Here is a 19,911-nt window from a genome sequence, read left to right as displayed (position 1 = left end):
TGAGTCACACCACACTGAGGAATAGCTGTGGGTGCAGGACACTTCGGCACCAGGAAGCAGTGCCAGGAGGGGACACCTGGTGGACCACCTCAGAAGGGAAGGCAGAATTACCTCATGGACTCTTCAAGTGTCCCCCATGTTGACTCAAAGACAAGAAAAACCACCTGTCGCACCTGTAATGCCTTGTTGTTGCTTCCACAGATTCTAGGAAGATGGTTTTGCCCTGAGTTATACCACCGGTGGACCTGTCACAAGGGCAGAAGTGATGCTGCATATTTTAACGGGGAGGGCATGCACAACCCAGAAGCAGCAGTCAGGTTACAGGTGGAACCCCAGAGCTTCCGAAGCACCATCCTGCCTGAGCAACGACCACTCCACGGATCCCCCTCCAGGAGGACATGGAGCTCATTTGGTTCTCCAGGGCTGAGAAAGAGATGGACTCATTTCCTTTGGGGTTCAACGACATGACCTAGGGTGTCGAGGGGTCCCTTAGCCCTAATGCTCTGGTTGATCCAATAATTTTCTCACTAGAATGCACGCCGGGTTAAACAATGTTGGTGGGTAAGGAGGGAGTCCTGAGTGGTTTAATGCTCTGAGTAACAGCAGATTAATCCTAAGTATCCTTTCCTTGATGTAAGATTTTCTTCTCTTTCCTTTTCTTCTTCCTACTCTATCTTCAGCACCTAGAACAGAGCTTGGCATGTGCTAGGCACTCAACATTTGTTGAATGAACTCACTTGTTGAATGAACTCACTTCGTTGAAAACCTATCTATGAAAAGAGCTTTGAGTGGTACCCAGCGGTTTCCTTGATAGCTGATCGCCCTGCAGCGCCCCCCAGGGGCAGACAATTGGCTGCACCTACTGAAGAGCACAGATATTACCTAGTGGTTCCAGCTAATTAGACTTTCGGCACATGTTCTCAGCTAGAGCTCAGGGTGGTCCACCAACGGGCTTGGGGACGTGCAAACCATCACTCCGTCTGTCTGTGGGGGTCCTTCTTAGGGAAGATGCTCATCTATCCATTAGGTAACTAATTAGTCTCTTGAGACCGCATTGGTGGTTGGGGGGATTGGAAACTGCTCAGATTACGGTCACTGTACCAGGTCTGCCAAAGGTGATCTCACGATTAATTAATGATTGCCTGAGGTTACCATGCTCACACTACTGAGCCCCTGGAAAATGCCCGGAACCGCACCGTTAATACTGACGTACAGAAGCTCATTCCTCCGGAATATCCGCAATTTTGCGGTCTGGTTTTTAGCTGCTTCGGGCTTTGTTCAACTTATCGATAACCCTGGAGAAGCTGGGGAGCGGTACGGACCCCACGGAGAACCCATGCCTAGCTGCGCAAGCACTCTAACCTGTAGCTAGCTCGCTCGCTCGCTCCTTGGCACCCGCCAGGCCCCCAGCCGCTCCCATCGCCCAAATCCTTTCAAACAAGGTTCCCTCCTGCCACCTGCCGGCCCATTAGGGTCTACGCCTCGGGCTCGGCGCCACTGCGCAACTCACGCGGAGCCGCCCCCGCCTCCCTACTGCACATGCCCGGCAGAAGTCCGGGCGCGCAACTTTGCAGAACCTCTCCGCCCCATTTGTCTTCGCCTCAGTCTCCTCTTTCCTCTCCCAGGCGAGAGGACCAGCGGAGGCACCTCTCCCCGAGTCTTAGGCTGCAGAGTCTAAGACTTAGAGAGAGGAGCCTGGGAGGAGATAGACTTTTTCTCCCCTTTTCCCATCCCTTCTTTTTGCCCAGAGAGGCAAATAGAGGCGCGGAGCTTTAGAAAGTTGAGTGGTCAAGAAGGTAGGTGCTTCGTTTTTCTCCTCGCGCCGAGGTGGGGCTGGGACCTCCGGACCCAGCTTCTTAACCTCGCGAGGAGCACCTTTTCCGGCTCTAGCAGCCGATGCTCTTCGGAGCTGCTCTCTGCAGAGCCAGAGGGTGGGTCGGATTCGCCGAGTGTGTGTGAGGATGGATCGCAGATCCCGAGCTCAGCAAGGGCGCCGAGCTCGCCACAGTTACAACGATCTGTGCCCACCCCTAGGCCGCCGGGCAGCCACCGCACTCCTCTGGCTCTCCTGCTCCATTGCTCTCCTTCGCGCCCTCGCCACCTCCAGCGCCCGCGCCCAGCAGCGCGCGGCTGCCCAGCGCCGGAGCTTCCTTAACGCCCACCACCGCTCCGCCGCCCAGGTATTCCCCGAGCCCCCCGAATCCGACCACGAGCACGAGGAGGCAGACCTCGAGCTCTCCCTCCCCGAGTGCCTGGAGTACGAGGAAGAGTTCGACTACGAATCCGAGACCGAGTCTGAAATCGAGTCGGAGACCGACTTCCAGAGCGACCCTGAGACCGCCCCCACCACTGAGCCCGAGACCGAGCCCGAGGACGAGCGCGGCCCCGTGGTGGCCAAGCGCCGCACCTTCGACCAGTCTCTCACTGAGCGTCTCAACGCCCTGAGGTTGCAGAGCCCCGACGCCTCCCCGAGTCGCGCGCAGCCCAGCACTCGGGAGTCTGAGAGCCCCAGACAAGGGGAGGAGCCCGAGCCCGAGGACAAGGATCCGAGGGACCCCGAGGAGTCTGAGCAGCCAAAGGAGAAGAAGCAGCGACGGCGCCGCTGCAAGCCGAAGAAGCCCACCCGCCGCGACCCATCTCCGGAGTCTCCTTCCAAAAGGGGACCCATCCCCATCCGGCGTCACTAATGGAGGACGCGCCCCAGATTCTCCTTGTTTTCTTTGACCCAGGTTGGTGACCAACCGCTAAACTGGGGAGTCTGGGGTCGGTGCTGGAGCGGTGGGAGGAAGGGAGGGAGAAGCAAAGGCAGGTTAGAAGGAAGGCGGGAAGAGAGCGGGCTCAACTAGTTAGCCCTGGAGGCGGGGGCGCAGGGCGAGCTAGGAAGAGCTCCGCGAATCTCCCCCGGGGCGCTGGCGGGCGCCCGGGTGGCCAAAGGCCTGTTGGCCAGAGGGGCGGCGGGGCGCTCCTCGCGCCCCTCTGGAGACAGCCTGAGGTCTCCGAGCTGGTGTCCAGGATGCACGACTGAATTCCGGGAGCACCCCAGGTTTCGAGCTGCACACCCAGAAGGCACGGGTAAGTACTTTGTTTTACGTGCTTTTTTCCCTCCTAGAGTAAGTAGTCTCAAACCAGTTGGCCTTGGCGGGTGCCCGAAACGTGGTTCGGAGGTGCTCGCGCCAACTTTCAGAAAGCAGAGCCGCCCGGCGGTAGCGACACTGTTGCAATGTGCGAATACTAACCAGGCTGGGATTGGGCGACAACTCCGGAGACTGCCGGCTCCCGGGGAAAGTTGCGCGCGCACGCGCGCGCCGCTTAAGACACTCGGAGCCTAGAGCCCAGGTCCCGTCGCTGTCAATTTGGAGCCGCCGGACCTCGGCGCCAGTGCCCCCCGCGGCTGCGCGCCGGTCCTGGCCGCCAACGCCCGTCTCCGGGCGCTTGCGGGGCCGGAGACCGCAGCAAAGAGCGTGCGCACCTGCCCGCACGCCCCAGAGCCGACCTCTAAGAGCCGGCCGGCGGTTCCCCACGAGTCACCGGTACTTGGAAGGCAGGCAGAGGAGGTACGGGAGTCTTGGGAGGTGCCCAAGGGGCTACCAGGGTTGGTGGCGTGGGCTTGGTCACGTCGGGGCATCGCCAGCCTTTTGGCGCAGCTAGTCTGGTGGCGGGGCGGGGTGCAGCTTGGCTGGAGAGGTCCCGGGCTGTTTGCTCAAGGGCCTGGGGATGTAAGAGAGGGGCCAAGAGGTCAGCGAGGTGGTCACGAGCGGAAAGGTAAAGCGGAACAAGGAACTAGCTGGAGAGGGAGTCGCGCCTATCACCAGGGAACCCTACAACGCGTCCCCAAAGAGCGCGGCACCCACCGAGCTGGGGAAAGGTGTTGGATCCGACGCAAGTCCTTGGGCGATCGGTCGAGAGGGGGCAGGAGCCGGCGGCTACGGCAGCCTTGAGGAGGGGAGGGGAGGGGAGGGGAGGGGAGGCTGCGCGCACCGGCCATTTTCAGCTCCGGTGGAGCTAAGTTTGGAATCTGTAACCTGGAGGCGAAGCTGCCCTGGTGTCGGAGCACAAAAACGGCCTGAATCCGGTAAAGCATCTTCGGTGCGGAAAGTGTGCCTTTCTCACCAGTCCTGGGGGAAAAGACTGGTTAGTGAAATGTATTTACAAAACCTCACCCGATTTGGAAGTTGGCTTTATCTTGGTGCGCGCGCGTCTCGTTTGGCGTTGGTTTGAGCTATTCTGATGAGAATGATTTGGGGGGGGGGAAAGTGATACGTTTTGAGACTTGAAAAGACGACGGGTCAGGTTCTTAGACTCCTAAGATAAGGTTGCGGCCAGAAGGAACACACGTTAAAGGGTCTTCCTTCCAGGTCTCTTCCCTGGGCAAGGCGTCGCGGAGCCCCAGAACTTCTTCTGGGCTGCGGCGCTCGCTGACTAATGGCTGTTGGATGCTGTTCTGGTCTTCACTAGTAAATACCGGGAAGGGGGCTTCCCTGGGCAGCGGGGAAATGTCCAGAAGTCTGGAGACTGCCGAGGACTTGTAGAAGGGTCCGGTGCGCCCTGGCTTTGGCTTGAAAGCGTGAAAACTGCCTAAGTGAAATGGGGCTCCCCAAAGCTGACATTTCTACTTAGTGTAAAAACAGCGGTTCTGTGTTCCTTTCCGTGGCATTAAGTGTTCTGTTTTTTCTCTGTTAACGTCTTAGCAGCCTGAGTTCACCCAGCAAAATGTCTCTGGTGAATAGGCAAAATCAGCCAGGGGTGCGGTTGGCTTTTTTGGTGTGCTTTTCTGTGTGAGGGCTGCCCTCACAGGCTGGGGAGTTTGGGGGGACCCGTTTTCCTGCAGAGCTGGGTTTTTCATTGGAGAAATTAGCATATCGCCCTGTTGCAGGATGAATATACAAGTTTTTTTTTTAAGTCGTCAGTGCCTAGCCCACACCTGTCACCCCAGTCTTGGGCTTTTTTAACCTGAAGCCTGCATAAGGAGAGGCTGTCTTTCTTAACAGTAACCAATATACCAGGTTAGTTGTTGCGGGGCGGGGGTGGGGGGGCCCATGTAGGAACACACAGTTTGCCATCTTTCAGACGCTCCTCCATGAGCTACATGATTGTGAAAACCTGTTACCCACCCCCACAGCCCTCCCCCACTCAGTTCCCCTCCCCCACCCCCTCTCCTTCCATCCTGATTCCGGGGTGGAAGAGTCATTAGGCACATACACAACAACTGAGGAGCATACCAAACCCCTATGACCAGGACTCACCCCATGGAGAGGGAGTTTTGCTACAGAGACGCTTCAAAAAATACTCTTTCTACCTAAGGCACTGGTGTTTAGCTGCCTCTCTTTTCTAGAGGCATTTCTGGCAAGTTTTCCAAGCATTCCCAACTCACTAGTCTCCCAACTAGCCCTTTGTCTCGCCCTGCTCAACTGGGGTGTTAGCATTTGAATGGGCTTAACTTGCCCTTGCAACTTAGGAAATTGTCTTAGAAAAAGCAGACCTTAAGAGTTGACCACTGGGGTGAATTACCAGCCAGTTATAAGGTTTCGATTGGAGAGAAAGGGGAAGAGGAGGGGAAGGAGGGTAAAGCTACTTAAATTGTAAGCTCTGATATTCAGGATTTTTAATTTTGCGACATTAATCATTTGCTTAATAGAAATGTGCTTTTTCTTGGACAAAGGTGCTCTTCTAACTGAACTTTTTGAGTTGGAAAGTCATGCAGCAGTGTTCAAATACTGTGTGGTGTCAACAATCTGGTGTAGGTTTACTTCTGAGGTTTGGCAAGCAAGACTTCTAATCTGTTTATCAGAATTCAGGAATTGGGAATTTTAAAGTTTGGAATTGTTTTAAGATAATGTTTCTTTAACACGCTAGAAACTTTTTCCCCTTGGAATTGCTATCAGCCCTTTACACTTCAGCCCTCATTTTTAGCAGCTGTGATGGAGGGTTTAATGAGAAAGAAAGCTGCAACTTCAGTGTAGGTAAGAAGGAGGTTTGTTTTTTTGTTTGTTTTAAATAACCTGCATGGATTTTACTTAATTTGTCTGTATTGTTACTGCTCTTCATGTAAAGGGAGGCTATGGAGAGGAAACTGAGCAGAAACCTTGGTGTTTGGGGAAAGTATGTCTCTTTAACAGAAAGGTGACCTATAACAGCAAATCGCTAGAATCAAATTAAGCGTCCAGAGTGACGTCATATGCCAGCTCGAGTGCTACCCTTCTCTTAAAAATTGTCCAGCAAAGGGGGAATGAGATTCTCATATTACATCTTTAATCCCCATGTTCCAGAATGAGGGATGGAATTCCTCGTCCTGCTCTGCGGGTTTGACATTAATGACGCTATTTTCTAAATCCTGATGCCCCAGAAGTGGGCAGCAGGATCTAAGACCTCAGGCTCTTCTCACCCTGGCCCTGCCCAGCAGCCTCGGGTCAGACCCGGTGGCCTCTGCCTCAGTTTCTTCACGTGGAAAATGAAGTAGCTGAAGAGATGGTCCTAGCATCCCTTTCTGCTCCCAACACTTGGAGGTTGATTAAGAAGCCTGGAGTTGCCCAATTTGACTCATACCAATGATTTTAATGCTAAAGGAGCCCCCCCCCCACCGCCGCCCCGAACGTTAAAGCTTGATAGAATAAAAGCCAGTTGGGAAGAAATCCGTTTTGTGTTGATCTAATTTGATTTTCCCAAATCTGGTTTTGAATTGGGGGCAAAAATGGTTTCGAGGCCAGTTAGAAATAAATAAACGATAGATAAGTAAGTAAGTAAGCAGGCAGGCAGGTTAGAGAATTCAGAATTCCACTGTGTTCTATTACTAACGGGGGGGGGGGGGGTGGCCTCCTCAAGAGCAGATACTTAGTGTTTGTCTTAGGTGTGCTGGTTTTCCCACCTGCCCTCCCTGATCTCAGGGTCGGGGCAGGGAGCCCTGGAGCCAGCCTGGCCCTGAGCACTGCAGCCAGGAGATGCTGGCCGCTTTGGGAGAGAGCAAACTTAACAGCCCCGCTGCTTAACTGACCACAAGTGTTGAATATATTCTTTGGTAACACGTTCAAGTGCCCTGATTAGGTGAGACCTGAAAAAATAGCCCAGAGGCTGCAGCTAGTTAGGATAAACCAGTTTTCTCAACCTTTGTATTTTTTTTCTCTTATCACTCCCTCCCAGGAGCTTCTTCAGACATCTTTTTCTTAATTAGTCCTCGCCCATGAAATGTTAGAGATATATCGTCTATGTTTCTGTACTGCGGGATCTGGTAATAGCTAAGGGTTTTTTTGCATTCCCCCCAAACCAATCTTGTCTCTGTTGCAAATGCATGAGATAAAGAAAGCAAATGTTTAAAAGAACTGGTTTATGTCAAATTAAGTGATTTAACATTCTGTTTTTGTTTTGTATTTTAAACTTTTGGGGGGCTACGTATTAAAAGGCTATATATAAGGTGGATTTTACTGATGTTTGGTTTCTCTTTCTTACATCTCATGTTTTTTCCCCAAGCCCCCTGGTGCTGATACTGGTGCTAGTGCCTACTTAATTCACACGGCAGAGAAGCCAGAGTAAACAGCCTAGTGACTCAGTTCTCCCAAGCCCAAGAGTCTGCAGTGCAGGGCCACCATCACCTGCTGACAGCACTCAGCCAGTTGAGGCGGGACACCTGAGATGAGCTGATGCCACGGAACCCACCCCCCAACTCCCTATTCCAGGGTAGAACCGGGAAGGCAGCCTCCCCCAGCTTCACGTGTGGACACGGCCTGTTTTTTGGGCTTATTTTAGGCTGAGCACGTGGCCAATTAGCTGGGGGGGGGGGCACAGATATCAGGCCATAGCTAGAGGAGGCTTCATGGACAGAGGGCAGGTGGTGGCTGTAATGGGGGGTAGACGTGAGGACGACAAAGGGAAAAGAAGGTTTGGGGGGATCACAGGAAAAAGAGGGAGACAAGACACCTGACAAGGAAAAGATGAGGTTTGGAGATGGGGATCACAAAGCCTATAAATGTTAGGGCTAGAGAGAACAGGTTGAAGCACGAGATTGGGGAGAAAAAGGTTTAGGGGAGACTCCATGGCAGTCTTCAAATACGTGGTGGCAGCAGGGGCAACGTCAGCTTAGCATTAGGAAGAGCATTTTTCACAGACAAGGATGACAAGGGATGGCCGCTAATGGGGGTCTCAGATTAGTCACCCTTAACCTCACCGTCCCTCTGAGAGTCTCTTACAGGCCTGGCCCAGAAATTTCAGTTTCTAGGTGCGGTAGAGTTGTCATACGTATGACCTCAGCTGCTTCAACTAAATGGAAAGATTCGCAGCCTAGGAAACCTTGCTTCATGTGGCTCAGATCCTAAGGCCTGGATTCTGGTTCAGGGAGAGTCCCCGAATCTCAAACCTGAGCGGTGTTAGGGGGTGCGGGGCCAAAGACTCCCCCACCCAGCCCCCGCTGAAGAAGACAAGTTTCTCCTGCCCGACGCGAGAGCCGGCTTCTGAGTGTCCTGGCTTATGTTGCTGTCTCAGTTAGATTTCATTAGGAAACTGCACTCTGGGTAATTGAGGTTGTGCGCGAAGGTGAAATATACCATTCCCCTTAAATTCAAATCACTATGCCAAGAATCACCCGGGGTGCCTCTAAAGCCAAATTTCTCTTCCGGGATTCCCTCCCGCCATCCCAGCCCCCCACTTTTGCCCCCTCTCAGTCCCCTTCCTGGGGTGGCACTGGAACCACCACTTCTCCCCCTGAAATACTCTGCTGCACCACCAGCCAGCGTGGAGACCACAGCTTCATCCAGGTGACTGGAGAATGTCTGGACCCACCCTACAAGCGCAGGGGGTGAGATGCCTGCGGGTCTGCAGCCAGACCCGGGGGGCCGGTCCAAGACGAGGGCTGCTGAGTACAGCTAGTGAGCTGAACGAGGGGGTCTGAGTTCATAGTGGGAACCCTTGGCCTCTGGGGCTCCAGCCTGGGGCTTTTTACTCTGAGCAGGTCAAGTCTTCTCATACATCTGGCTGCCACTGTCTGGCACCATGAGCCCTGCATCTGCCCCTAAGCCTCATCCACTTGAGGCATTTTCCTTGCACTTAGCATTTGCCTGAAACAGCCCGGTCACGCAGACCCTTCTGCAGACAGCAGTAGGCTGCTGCCACCTCCACCGGCCATGGCTGGCCGAGGAGATGCTGAAAGGGAGAAGGATGGGCGCAGCGAGTCCTAATTGAACAGTAATTAATTGAACAGCTTCAAAGTCTTATTGCTACTCAGTCAGCACTCAGAAAACATTTGTCACCGGGAGGCTGAGAAACATAATCGCAGCCTGAATTCGCTGCCCTTTGTCCTCCCCTTTCTGCTTTTGCCTTTTCCTCACAACCGGTGGAAAGATTCTCCTCCTCATTTGAAAGTAACCCACTGGCAGCTAATGACTCGAGGGGGCTGCAGAGAAGGCTCTTCTGCAAACTGCCCCCCACCCGACGCCCTGCTAGGGGGAAACGCCGCCACCCAAGATCACGTTTTCCTGGTTTCTGCTCTCTTCTCTCTTGCCTACCCCCCCTCCCTCTCAAGGGACCCTCTTCCACTTCACTTTCTCTTTCTTGAATAAAGGGATGAACTAAAAAAGGAAGCTGACAGGCAGCTACTTAAAATCTGGATGGGGCTTGTGCCTTGGGCAATGAGTAAGAGTCCCCGAACATAAGTACCCTGAGATCGTGCACTGATTATGACGTGTGCTGCCGTGGAGGCGTCGATATAGCGCAAGATGGAGTTGGGGAGGCCCAGGGAGTCGTGTGGAGCCACCAAGGAAGGGGGCCACATCCCTGCAGGTGGCACTGGTGCCGTTCAGAGTCAACAGTGAAGAAACACCGTCCTTCCGTTTGGGGTTACCTCTTTACAAAAAGCCAGCCGATTGCTACCTGTGTGGCACCTGGACCGTCTGGTCTGAACAGACTGACTTTCCTTAGAAGTGCAGCATTTAACTGAAACGAGTAATTTTCCCATCCTTTCTTAATGCATCAAGGAGAAAAGTTACCCTTTCCAAGTAGCTAAGAATATATTATAATTTTCAAGAACCCTTCACCTGGATACTGAGAGCCAATCCTCTCCTCCTGTCACGGACACCTCATCTCACTGCAGCCCCTCGCACACTCCCCGTCAGGTAGGGTCCAGACCCTGGCCCGCAGCTTCACCCCAGCTCAGCCTTCCTTCAGGCACCCTGACTAGCCTATCTTGCCGCCTTCTTCCTGGGCTGCGTGAACCCATTAACTAACTTTCTTCCTCCTTCCTGCTCATTCCTAGAAAAGATACACCTCTTCCCCGATAGAAATCCATCCAGAATTGGAAATCTATGCCCCAGATACTCTGCGATTATAAAATTACAATGGCAGATCCTAAAAACTGTGCCCTCTGGCCATCTCCATGCAGGTGAAGGCCACATTTCCGTCTCAGCCAAGATCGCCAGCCCCGAATGGGCTCGCCAGACAGTCCCACCAACCAGGGTGGCCCCCAGTCAGCCCACCAGCTGACCACCCCCAGCTCTTACCATACCCGTTCCTCGGGTCCCTGTGGTCAGGCTACCCAGCTGCCTTTCAAACATCGGCCACATTGCTGCCACCTCTCAGGTCCTACTGCTGATCTGTGGTGGAGTTTCAGCTCTGATCCTCACTCATCCAAGTGATTTGGGGTTTTCAGGTTCTGGTAGCCAGTAACTAGAGAAAAATAGGAGTGGACAAAAAGGGGAACACTGGAGTTAAATGCTGGCATTTTTTCTCCTTGGTCCAACTTATCTGTAACCGTTAAAGGCAGTTCCTACTCAAGTCTAAGGGTCCTTTCTCAGCCCACAGCAGTGGGGCAGTTTCAACTGGGGGTGATTTTGCCTCTCGGGGGACGCTTGACAAAATTTAGAGACATTTTTGGTGGCTACACCTAAGGGGATGCTACTGGCATCTGGTGGGTAGAGGCCAGGGACGCTGCTAGGCGTCCTTCAGTGCCCGGGACAGTCACCACAGCAAAGAATTACCTGGCCCCCGATGTCACCAGTGCAGAGGCTAAGAAACCACCATCGAGATGAGCTCTGTTGACCAATTCTTCACTTCTTCACTCCGGCGTGCTCCCGCCCATCCCGTCCTAGGCCCGCTGCTCTCTCCTGTAATGTCCCCCCTTTTCTTCTCCAGGGCTCCAGGTGTTGGAACTTCTATCACCAAACATATTTCTCCCCTTGAAGGTTTTATCTGATCTAGTGATTTCATATCCTAAGAAGGATAACTGTCCCTTTGAATTCGGGGTCTTTACCTTCCTTCTAAACTTTGGTCCCTTCCTCCTAAATAATAAGCTGAAGAAAATCTCCACCCTGACTGTACATCCTTCCTTCCCCTCTGCCATGTCTAAAACCAGACTGGCTCCACCACCATGCCAGCTTCTCTCCAGATCCTCCACAACGTCGCTATCCCACAGGTGTCCCATCATCCAGGCACCAGACTTGACTCCGCCACCCTTTGTGCGTTGCACAGAAGTCGCTGGAGGGTCCTCTGGGATCCCTCTTGAGTCCCTCCCTCCAGCCCTCCTGCTTCCTTCCCTGTGCGTGGTTCTCGCTCCCTTAAAGGTCATGACCAGACACAGCCTCCTTTGTTCTCTTCCACAGGACCATCCTCCGCACTGCCTCAAACCTGTCCTAAAACTAGGCTCAAATCCTCACTTGCAGGACAAAAAATTCAGTATCTCTTCCATTTCCTACCAAAAGAGCCTCAAAACTGCCTGCCCTGAGAAATCCTACCCAATTTTTCCTGCCTCTCTCCCCCACTGGTCCTCCCAGACCCGGCAAGGTGGCCTGTTCTCTTTACCCAGCCATGTGCCACGTTTCCCACTGTTGGATCTTTGTTCGTGGTAGGCCAACGTCTCCCATCCCCCCCCTTCTGTTCACAGCCTAGACATCTATCCCTCCACAGAGGCCCACGTGAAACTCTATTTTCTCCAACAAGGTCCCCCCAGTTGCAGGTCTTTTCTTTCATTTTTATGTTGCTTAGCCTCTGCGAGGGAGGGCTGCTCTCTGCCCAATCTGTATCCCGCCAATGCCTGTGCTCTCCTGGCAAACCACCAGGATGCTACCGGCTCCTGAGGATGTCAAACAGAGACCCTGTGCCCATTCCTTGCTGACGTGGGCGGCACGCGAGGCCTGGCGAGAGCAAACCGTCCCTCTGGGGCCCCCACCGTGGCCTCCCTGAGGCTCCAAACCGCGACGTCTACTAACCTTCCACTTCGGCAGGGCTCAGCACCCCCGCGACCTCAACTCCTTATCCATCTGGGGCCGCTCCTCTGCAGCGGGGCAGCGAGCCCCTCTCCTCAGGGTCTGGGCCCTCTACCTCCAGGCCCTGGAAAGCCTGCTCCTCGCCTCACCCCGGCGGCGGATCCCTGTTAGGTGGGCTCGCCCACCGCCATCAGCGAGAACAAGGGTTGGTCCCTGAGAGCCCTCACCTCCCCTTTCAGCCTTGGTGACTTGGGGCGCCAGGAAGAGCGACCCCACGGCGCCACCCAGCCTCGTGGCGGTCCAGGCCTGGTCGCCATACGCCCGCCCACCAATCCGCTTCTAACCACCCCGGCCGCATAACCTCTTAGGGCGTTCCAACGCGGCGCCCCCTATTGGACCTCCCACTCATATCCGGTTTCCGGTCCGACGCCCCCCGCTCATTCGCCAGGCAGCCTTGATTGGCGTGACCCCAGCCCAATGGCCGACCCAGCGCTGGGGTCGGAGGGGAGCGAGTTGACTGTTGCGACCCAGTTGGACCATTCAGTGGATGCCCAAAAGGTTGAGCCGTTACGCGTGGGGATAGTTGTCCAAAGTTTGAACCAAAGTTCAGTGTTGGCACTTGGAAGTGTGTAGACCCGAAGAGATGAGAGGAGACGCCCTTGGGGAGGCTCCACACGCTACCCGGGGTCCAACTTGGTCAGCTTCCTCCTCGCAGCGCGGCCACGTGCGGGGGCAGTGAGGCGCTCTGGCTGTGACCCCCTCGTTTGAAGAGGGTTGCGTTAGGTTTCACGAGGTTGGAGCATACGTGCGTACGTGGTTCGCTCGACTGCGGCTGGCAGATACAGCGATCCAGGCAGTGCGATCCCGGCGATGCGCCCCGCTTGCCGCATCCCGCCGCCCCTCCCCCCGCCCTAAGGCCAGGCGCCCACCTGACTCTTGCCCAGCTGCCTTCCACCTAAAAGTGGCTCACAGGTCCCTGTCACCCACTGGCGAGTCAGATACGATTCCATGCCCGAGTCCCGGGTCTTAGGCGAACCGCAAACAGCAAATCTTTCCTGGGGCTCAAAGCCAGATTTCACCGACCCCAAACCCAGATCAGTGTGCATGCACGCACGAGCCCACCCAAGTGGTGTAGGCATTGATCCCCGCCGGCTCGGAGCCCACCGCGCGCTACGGCGACGGGAATGCAGCCGGGCGACTGCCGGGTTTGTGGCAAGACTTGTGTGCCTCCTCAGCGGGCTCAAGCGCTGGAAAAGTAAAGCTGCTGCTCTGGGAGACCCACAGCGAGAGCAGAAGGACTGGAAGGGGGCTGGAGGAGGGCTGGAGCGGGGCTGGAGGAGCAGACTGACCACCCCCGCAGCCGGTGCCCGAGGCGGGGAGCAGCGCACAGCGGCCGCAGCTGCCCGCGCGGCACGGTGTGTATTTTTGGATTTGGTGCGCATGGGGTTTCTCAGTCTCTGAGACCACCCTAAACCGGCCGTAAATTTCAACTGAAATTCCATTTAGCCCTTCCCCCCGCACAGTAGGACCCCCGGAACTCCGGGGCCTACAGTCTGTGGGGTCCCTGTGTGCGTCCCACGCCCCCGCGTTCCGTGCCGCGGCAGCTACCGCTTAGAGAGTCTCGGTGGTAGATGCCCGAGACCCTCTTATTCCCCTGTATTTATCATAGTCCCCATAAACGAGGAGGAACCCTGCCTGCGCCACCGCAGGCCACTGCTGAGACCCCAGAGTGTGGTGGGGATGGGGGACATAGAGGTGCTTTACAGGAGCCAGCCTCGGCAACCGGCAAACAAAAACGCAGAAGCGATGGAAAGTACCCCAACACATTTTAAAAACAAATTGCGTGCTCACACTCGGCACCCCTTGCCCCTCGCCTCCTGCCTGCTCCGCCGGTGGGCTCACGACCACCTGTCGCATCCCCGCGCGCGCCTGCACCCCCTTCGCACCCGCCCAAAGCCTTGCGCTCCAGACCTGGGCAGGATCCGAGGCTGCCCAGGGCTGGGGGCTGGGGCTCAGGGGTTCAGGGGTAATTTGGGGTTATGAAACACTCCTGCAGTCCCCCCTCCCCTCGAGGAGAGTCTGTTGGGTCTGGGAGGGAGGGTTTCAGCTCCTGCGCTCAAGCAGCCCGGGGCCCACGTCTTGCATCACGTGTCCCGCAACGCAGGAGAGCTCTCTCTCTGGCCAGGGGAGAAGAGAGGAGAAAGACTCCAAATCAGTCAGGGAGAGGACTGGAAGGAACCAAAACGTCCCTGCGAGGCCTGCGCTCATCAGCCCCCTTACCCAAAGTCCGGGGCTCCCGGCTCCCGGAGCCGGCTCCCGGAGCCACCTCGGCCGGGGCTGGTGTCCCCTGGTGGCAGAGAAAGAGCACTACGAGCGATTTTCGGACCGAATCGGCACGCTCCTCTGATCCAAGCAGGCGGGGCTGGCCTGGAGCTGAGAGAGAGAGGAGGGGACGAAGCAGGCCTAAGGGGGGGCCAGGGGCCGCCTGAGGGGATAAAAAGTGGCCAGAAAGGAGCCAAGACTCAACCAGCAACAATAGACTTGCTTCTGCCATGGTCTGGGGTTTGAGGTCCTGAACCCCTAGACCTCACTGGGGTTAGAAAGTGTGGTTGGAGAACTTTCCAGCTGGTACTTCAATTTTTTTTTTTTTTTTTTGAGAATATTTTTTTCACCCTAGTTCGGTCGGGTGCTCCGTCTTACGGGGCCCCAAGTTTATTTTAAGAAACCGCCACCGTGTTATGGGCGTGCGCAACTGCCTCGACGGCAATAATATGTCAGGACAACGCAATATCCCCCTTGAACTCGGCGAACAGCCCGAGCAACCACCTTTGGAGGCCCCAGGGGCAGCTGCCCCCGGTGCTGGGCCTGGCGCAGCCGAAGAGATGGAGACCCCACCGCCTCACAGCGAGCCCGTCCCCGTCGAGATTGAAGGCGAGGCCTGTGGACCCCCAGAAGTCTCCAGGCCCAAGTTCCAGGACCTCAGCCAGGCCATCAAGGAAGCCGGAGCCCATGGAGGCTACAGCCCACCTCCTGAAGAAGCCATGCCCTTCGAGGTCGAGCAGTCCAGCTTGGGACGCTTCTGGCCTACCCTGGAGCACCCTGGAGACACCACTGGGGCCCATGCAGGCCTTGAAGCCTTCAGCCCACCGATCGTGGAGCCCAGAGCCTTCGGTGAGGCCAGGCCAAGCCTGGGAAGCTACAGCCCTCCCCCCGAAGAAGCTATGCCCTTTGAGTTTGAGCAGCCTGCGCAGGGAAGCTGCAACCAACCTCTCTTGCAGGTCTCAGACCTCGCTCCAGGAGGCCCAGGTGCGGGGGTCTTTAGGGCTCCTCCCGAGGAGCCCCAAGATCTCAGACCTGCAAGCGCACGCTTCAGAGGAGGATGCAGCCCTCCCCGTGAGGAGGATGTGCCATTTGAGTTTGATGGAGCAGGCTTTGGGGACGACAGCCCACCCCCTGGGCTCCCCCGAGCTATCCCACAAATCGACGGCCTTGGCGGCAACGAGATCGCGGCAGTCGCGGCCCCGAGTGCGGTCCTCCTCGCTCCCGCCGCGAACGAGCCCCCCCTCTGGGTCCCAGGCATCATCGGCAGCCCATCTCGAGAGGCTGTCAGACCTTCTCCACACTTCGCGGGCAACAGCCCCCCGATGGAGATCTCCGGACCCCCGCGCGAGATTGGCAGCGCCCCCGTTGGGGTCGACGACGCTCCCGTCAACGTGGACAGCCCCCGAGTCGCGCCTGACGGCCCGCCCATCGAGGTCTCCCGAGCCCCAGTTAAGAGAGAGCAAGCAGAGGGAGAGAGACCCCCAGTTGAGGGAGAAGCAGCCGAGATGGAAGGAGGCTCAGCCGACGCTGCCGCGGAGAGAGGCAAAGTCCCTGATCCCGGAGACGGAGCCCCTGCCGCCGGAGCAGCCCCTGACGCGCCAGCCGCCGGGGCAGCCCCCGATGCTCCTGCCGCCGGGGCAGCCCCTGCCGGCCCTGACACGCCAGCCGCCGGGGCTGCCCCTGCCGCCCGGGCAGCCCCTGCTGCCCGGGCAGCTCCTGTCGCCCGGGCCGCCCCTGTCGCCCGGGCCACCCCTGTCCCCCGGGCCGCTCCGACCGCCTGGGCAACCCCAGCCTCTGGAGCCCGACCCAAGATCAGTTTCCTTAGACCCCCCAGCCCCGAGATCCAGGCTGCCGATCCGCCTACTCCGCAGCCTCCTCGCGCATATGCCTGGCGGGGCAGGTCTGAGCGCAGCTGCTACCGCGGCGGCGACAACGACGACATATCGGTCAGCAGCGACAGCGGAGACGAATCCGACGATGGGACCTTCGGATGCCACCGCTGGTTTCAGTCCAGGCGAAACCGCCGCCGCCGAAAGACCCGGCGCAACTTGCTCCGCAACTTCCTCGTTCAGGCCTTCGGAGGCTGCTTCTGCAGATCCGAGAGCCCCCAGTCCAGAGGCTCCCTCAGCCCCAAGGTCAAGAAGGTTGCCCTGGAGGAGAAGCGCAGACAGACCCGCAAGGAAAGCGTGGAGATGCGCGCCCAGAAGCGCACAGAGAAGAAACGCAGCAAACTCATCGACAAGCAGCTCCAGAACGAGAAGATGGGCTACATGTGTACGCACCGCCTGCTGCTTCTAGGTAATGCGGCGGACTCTGCCCGTGGGGAGCAGGGCCGCCCGGGGGCCCCGGGAGTGGGTGGCAGGGCTGCCCGGTGGGGCTTGGGGCCCGGCGGCGGGAGGACGGGGTCTGGGCAAAGGCGGGAAGAACCTGCCAGAAAGTTCCAGCTGGGGGCCCTAACTTTGCCCCGGGAGCGGGGGGGGCCTCGGGTGGGCTTGGGTGGCGAAGTGTGTGCCCTTTAGGGAGAAAAGTGGTGCCGTGCAACACTGAGGGTCGTTTCCAGCTGGACAAACCAGCGCCAGCGACCGTAAGACGTCGCCGAGTCGTGGGGTGGGGGACGGCAAGAAAGGCGGGGGCTTCAGGTGAGCCAGGAACTGCAGGGGAGGGCTCCGGGGTCGCTCAGGCTGGGCTGGCTGGGGCCGTTGGTGGGTTGGGGTCATTGGAGCAGGTGCGTCCCCGCCTCGCCTGGCACGGCTGCTTGGAGTAAGACGGCTTGTTGTTGGTGTGTGTTGGTGTCCATATTGTGTCCGCCTGTGCATGATACGCTCAAGCGTTCTTCCATTCCCGCCCCTGGCACCCCCAGATTACCCGCCGACTGTGTACTTGTACCGGGGAACGGGCTGTCTTGTGTTTTGCGCCATTGCGCGGGCAAAAACTTTCCGTGATCGCACACTCGGGTGGTACCTGTGCGCTGGCGCTGTGCAGTGGGCGGCGCGAAAACGCCCGAGAAGGTAGCGGGAGACGCTGGGCAGGATGTCGGGCCGCTGGCGGGGCGGGGGGAGGGGGCCGCCTCCGGCCGGCCTCCGTAACCTGTTTTCTGTCTGTCTTTCTCTCTTTTCTCCCTTTGCGCTAAGCGTTTCCTCACTTCTCATTCGTTCGCCCAACCCTCCCGCCTTTACGGTTGAAAAACCAGACACTCAGGTATCTGGGGCGTCCGGGGCTGCGCGCAGAAATTCGGTATTCTGCACACACTCTGCTCACCTGGCGGGGGACGGAGGGAGGAGGGGGAGAAACCCCCCCACACACTTAACCCGCTGTAGGCGAGTCCCGTATCCCAAACCACACGGGGCTGGTTCCGGGGGGGAGGGGCTGGGGAGGTGGGAGGGGGCGTGGCCATGTTTAAAAAATATGAAATCATTTTTCTTCCTAGGGAAGAGCCTGAGGTAAGCCAATCATTTACCCTTTTACAGAATACAGTAGGAGGGGCTTGGTGTAAAGAGAGAGGGTTTATGCGTTGGGAGTGGAATGCCCATCTTGTGTTTGAAATGCAATTAAAATAAAACTTTTTAAAAAATGCTTCCAGTGTATTTTAAGTGTGTGGACAAAATGTGATAAAACTGTGAGACATGTAAATGTTTGCATGTGAATTCTTTCAAGCAGCTTTAGCTGGGGGCAAAGAGGCTCAAAGGTAAGAAGATCCTCTGCATATGGGCTTGGGATACAGAAACATTAAAAAGATGTTAATAATCCCATTGGAAGGGTACCTTTGGTGGCCCCGGCCTTCCCCCTCCTCCTCCCTTCACCTATGCCAGCTTTCAGGGTCCTCTCCCCTCTCCAGGACCTCCCTCCTCCCCCCCACAGCGTGACTCTCGTGCCACAGCTAATCAAAGCAGCAATTAGCAAAGGTCTGAATGTGGGGCTTAAGTGAAAATTTCAGATGTGAAACTCCACAATCTTAATTTCTTTATTTGTTCTCTAAGACCTCTCAAGGGATTTCAAGATCACAACTTTTCAGGCGGTGCTATGTTTGTTTGCTAAATATTTTATAATGTGTGATGGTGTCTATTAATGACCTATGGGCATCACTGTTTGCTGTTGTGATATGTGCCTTTCACGCATCGCAGTTTTACATGTGATGGTCATTCTGTTTATGCCCACCCAGGGAAACACAGACAACATCATTTCCCCAAAAACATACAGGAGGGAGACAGTTTTACATTTCAGATGCCTCAACTGCGTGGAAGGCACAGCGCCTCAAATGACAGCGTGCTGTTTTCCTGCAGACGACTGATTTTGCCACAAGAGCCCCATTTCAATATCCCAAGCATAGCTCTGGGTAGCAAACCTGTGATGGGGGAGGCGGCCATAATTGGGGGCAGACAGGAGAGCCAAGTGACGGTGTGCACTTGAGCCCTAATTGGCCAGTGCCCCTCATATGCCGGGGCCTCAGTTGCCTCATTTGTGAAATGAAACTTTCAAGCAGATCTTCACTAAATTCTCCTTTGCTCCATGGCCTGAATCCCCTATTCTGGGGGTTGGGGAGCACCATCCACTTAAATCAGGACTGGAGCCTTAAACCATAGGTTATGCACGCATCAACTCTGTAGCAAACAGCCCGTGTCTGGGGCTGAGCCTTAAGAATGTTAGAAGTTTCCCTTGCTTACCCATGTTTTATATGCAGGGGGAAAAATTCACCTTAAGTAAAGGAAATTAGCTGGGGTCACCCTGCCATCATCCTGGCCCTGCACCCAGGTCAAACCCGTTTGCATGCAGTGTAGTCCAGTGAAACGTGGGCCCTGTCTAGCATGAACCTGAATTCAGAAAGCCAGATTGCCTGCTGTGGCAGTGTGGCTTGCTGAGCCAGGCTGCAATCTGACAAGGTTTCATTTTGCCAAAGTGACAAGAGAGGCACCCCGCTGGGTCTGAATTATTTCCATGTTTGCAGAGGGGGAGAGGAGGCAGGATGAAGACCCACTTCCATTTAGGACAAGCCTTTTCACTAACATTTAAATCCTAACATATAAAACAAGACATCCATATACGCTGAGCACTGAAAAGGGAAGATCAAATGACCATCCTTTGATAATTGGTGACATACAGATTCATCTGTTGCTTTAAAACTGTATGTGTTTCTGTGTACATACCCTCTCCATTTTTATTGCCCAAACAGCTTAACCACATTACAGGGACTCTTAAAAAGGAAAATGGTAGATAAATAGTTAGAAATAGATAGACAATCAGTAACATGACTGAAATTCTAGAATAGCTAAAAAGTTGAAGCCTTTTTCTTACTCAACACTAGCCAATAATAGACTTATTTCCATGTTTCTGTTGCCTTTCTGAATAATTTTGGTGGCTTAAACATGTTTTGGAAACCTAATTTGGGTGATTCCCTCATTTTTGTTGAGAATTG

General features: G+C 55.7%; 2 protein-coding genes across 4 annotated transcripts in view; both read left to right on the top strand.

Moving 5' to 3' along the window:
• Positions 1 to 1,918: 1,918 nt before the first annotated feature.
• On the top strand, positions 1,919 to 2,897 carry LOC132438430 (neuroendocrine secretory protein 55-like). Its single transcript, XM_060032639.1, has one exon. The coding sequence runs from the start codon at positions 1,962 to 1,964 to the stop codon at positions 2,685 to 2,687; it is 726 nt and encodes a 241-aa protein (XP_059888622.1). The 5' UTR covers positions 1,919 to 1,961; the 3' UTR covers positions 2,688 to 2,897.
• Positions 2,898 to 14,917: 12,020 nt separating this feature from the next.
• The window catches only part of GNAS (GNAS complex locus), a 54,203-nt gene continuing 49,209 nt past the window's right edge, over positions 14,918 to 19,911 (top strand). For all 3 annotated transcript variants that reach the window (XM_060033328.1, XM_060033326.1, XM_060033327.1), the window contains exon 1: positions 14,918 to 16,799. In XM_060033328.1, the coding sequence (XP_059889311.1) occupies positions 14,918 to 16,799 (1,882 nt within the window). The remainder of the gene's footprint in view (positions 16,800 to 19,911) is intronic.

The sequence above is a fragment of the Delphinus delphis genome, chromosome 15 (genome assembly GCF_949987515.2).
Source record: "Delphinus delphis chromosome 15, mDelDel1.2, whole genome shotgun sequence".
NCBI lineage: Eukaryota > Metazoa > Chordata > Mammalia > Artiodactyla > Delphinidae > Delphinus > Delphinus delphis.
The sequence above is the reverse complement of the archived record's forward strand: the minus strand, read 5'-3'. Positions and strand labels throughout refer to the sequence as shown.

Coding starts and splice junctions, on each gene's coding strand:
- LOC132438430 (XM_060032639.1), top strand. CDS start 1,962: ATGGATCGCAGATCCCGAGCTCAGCAAGGGCGCCGAGCTCGCCACAGT.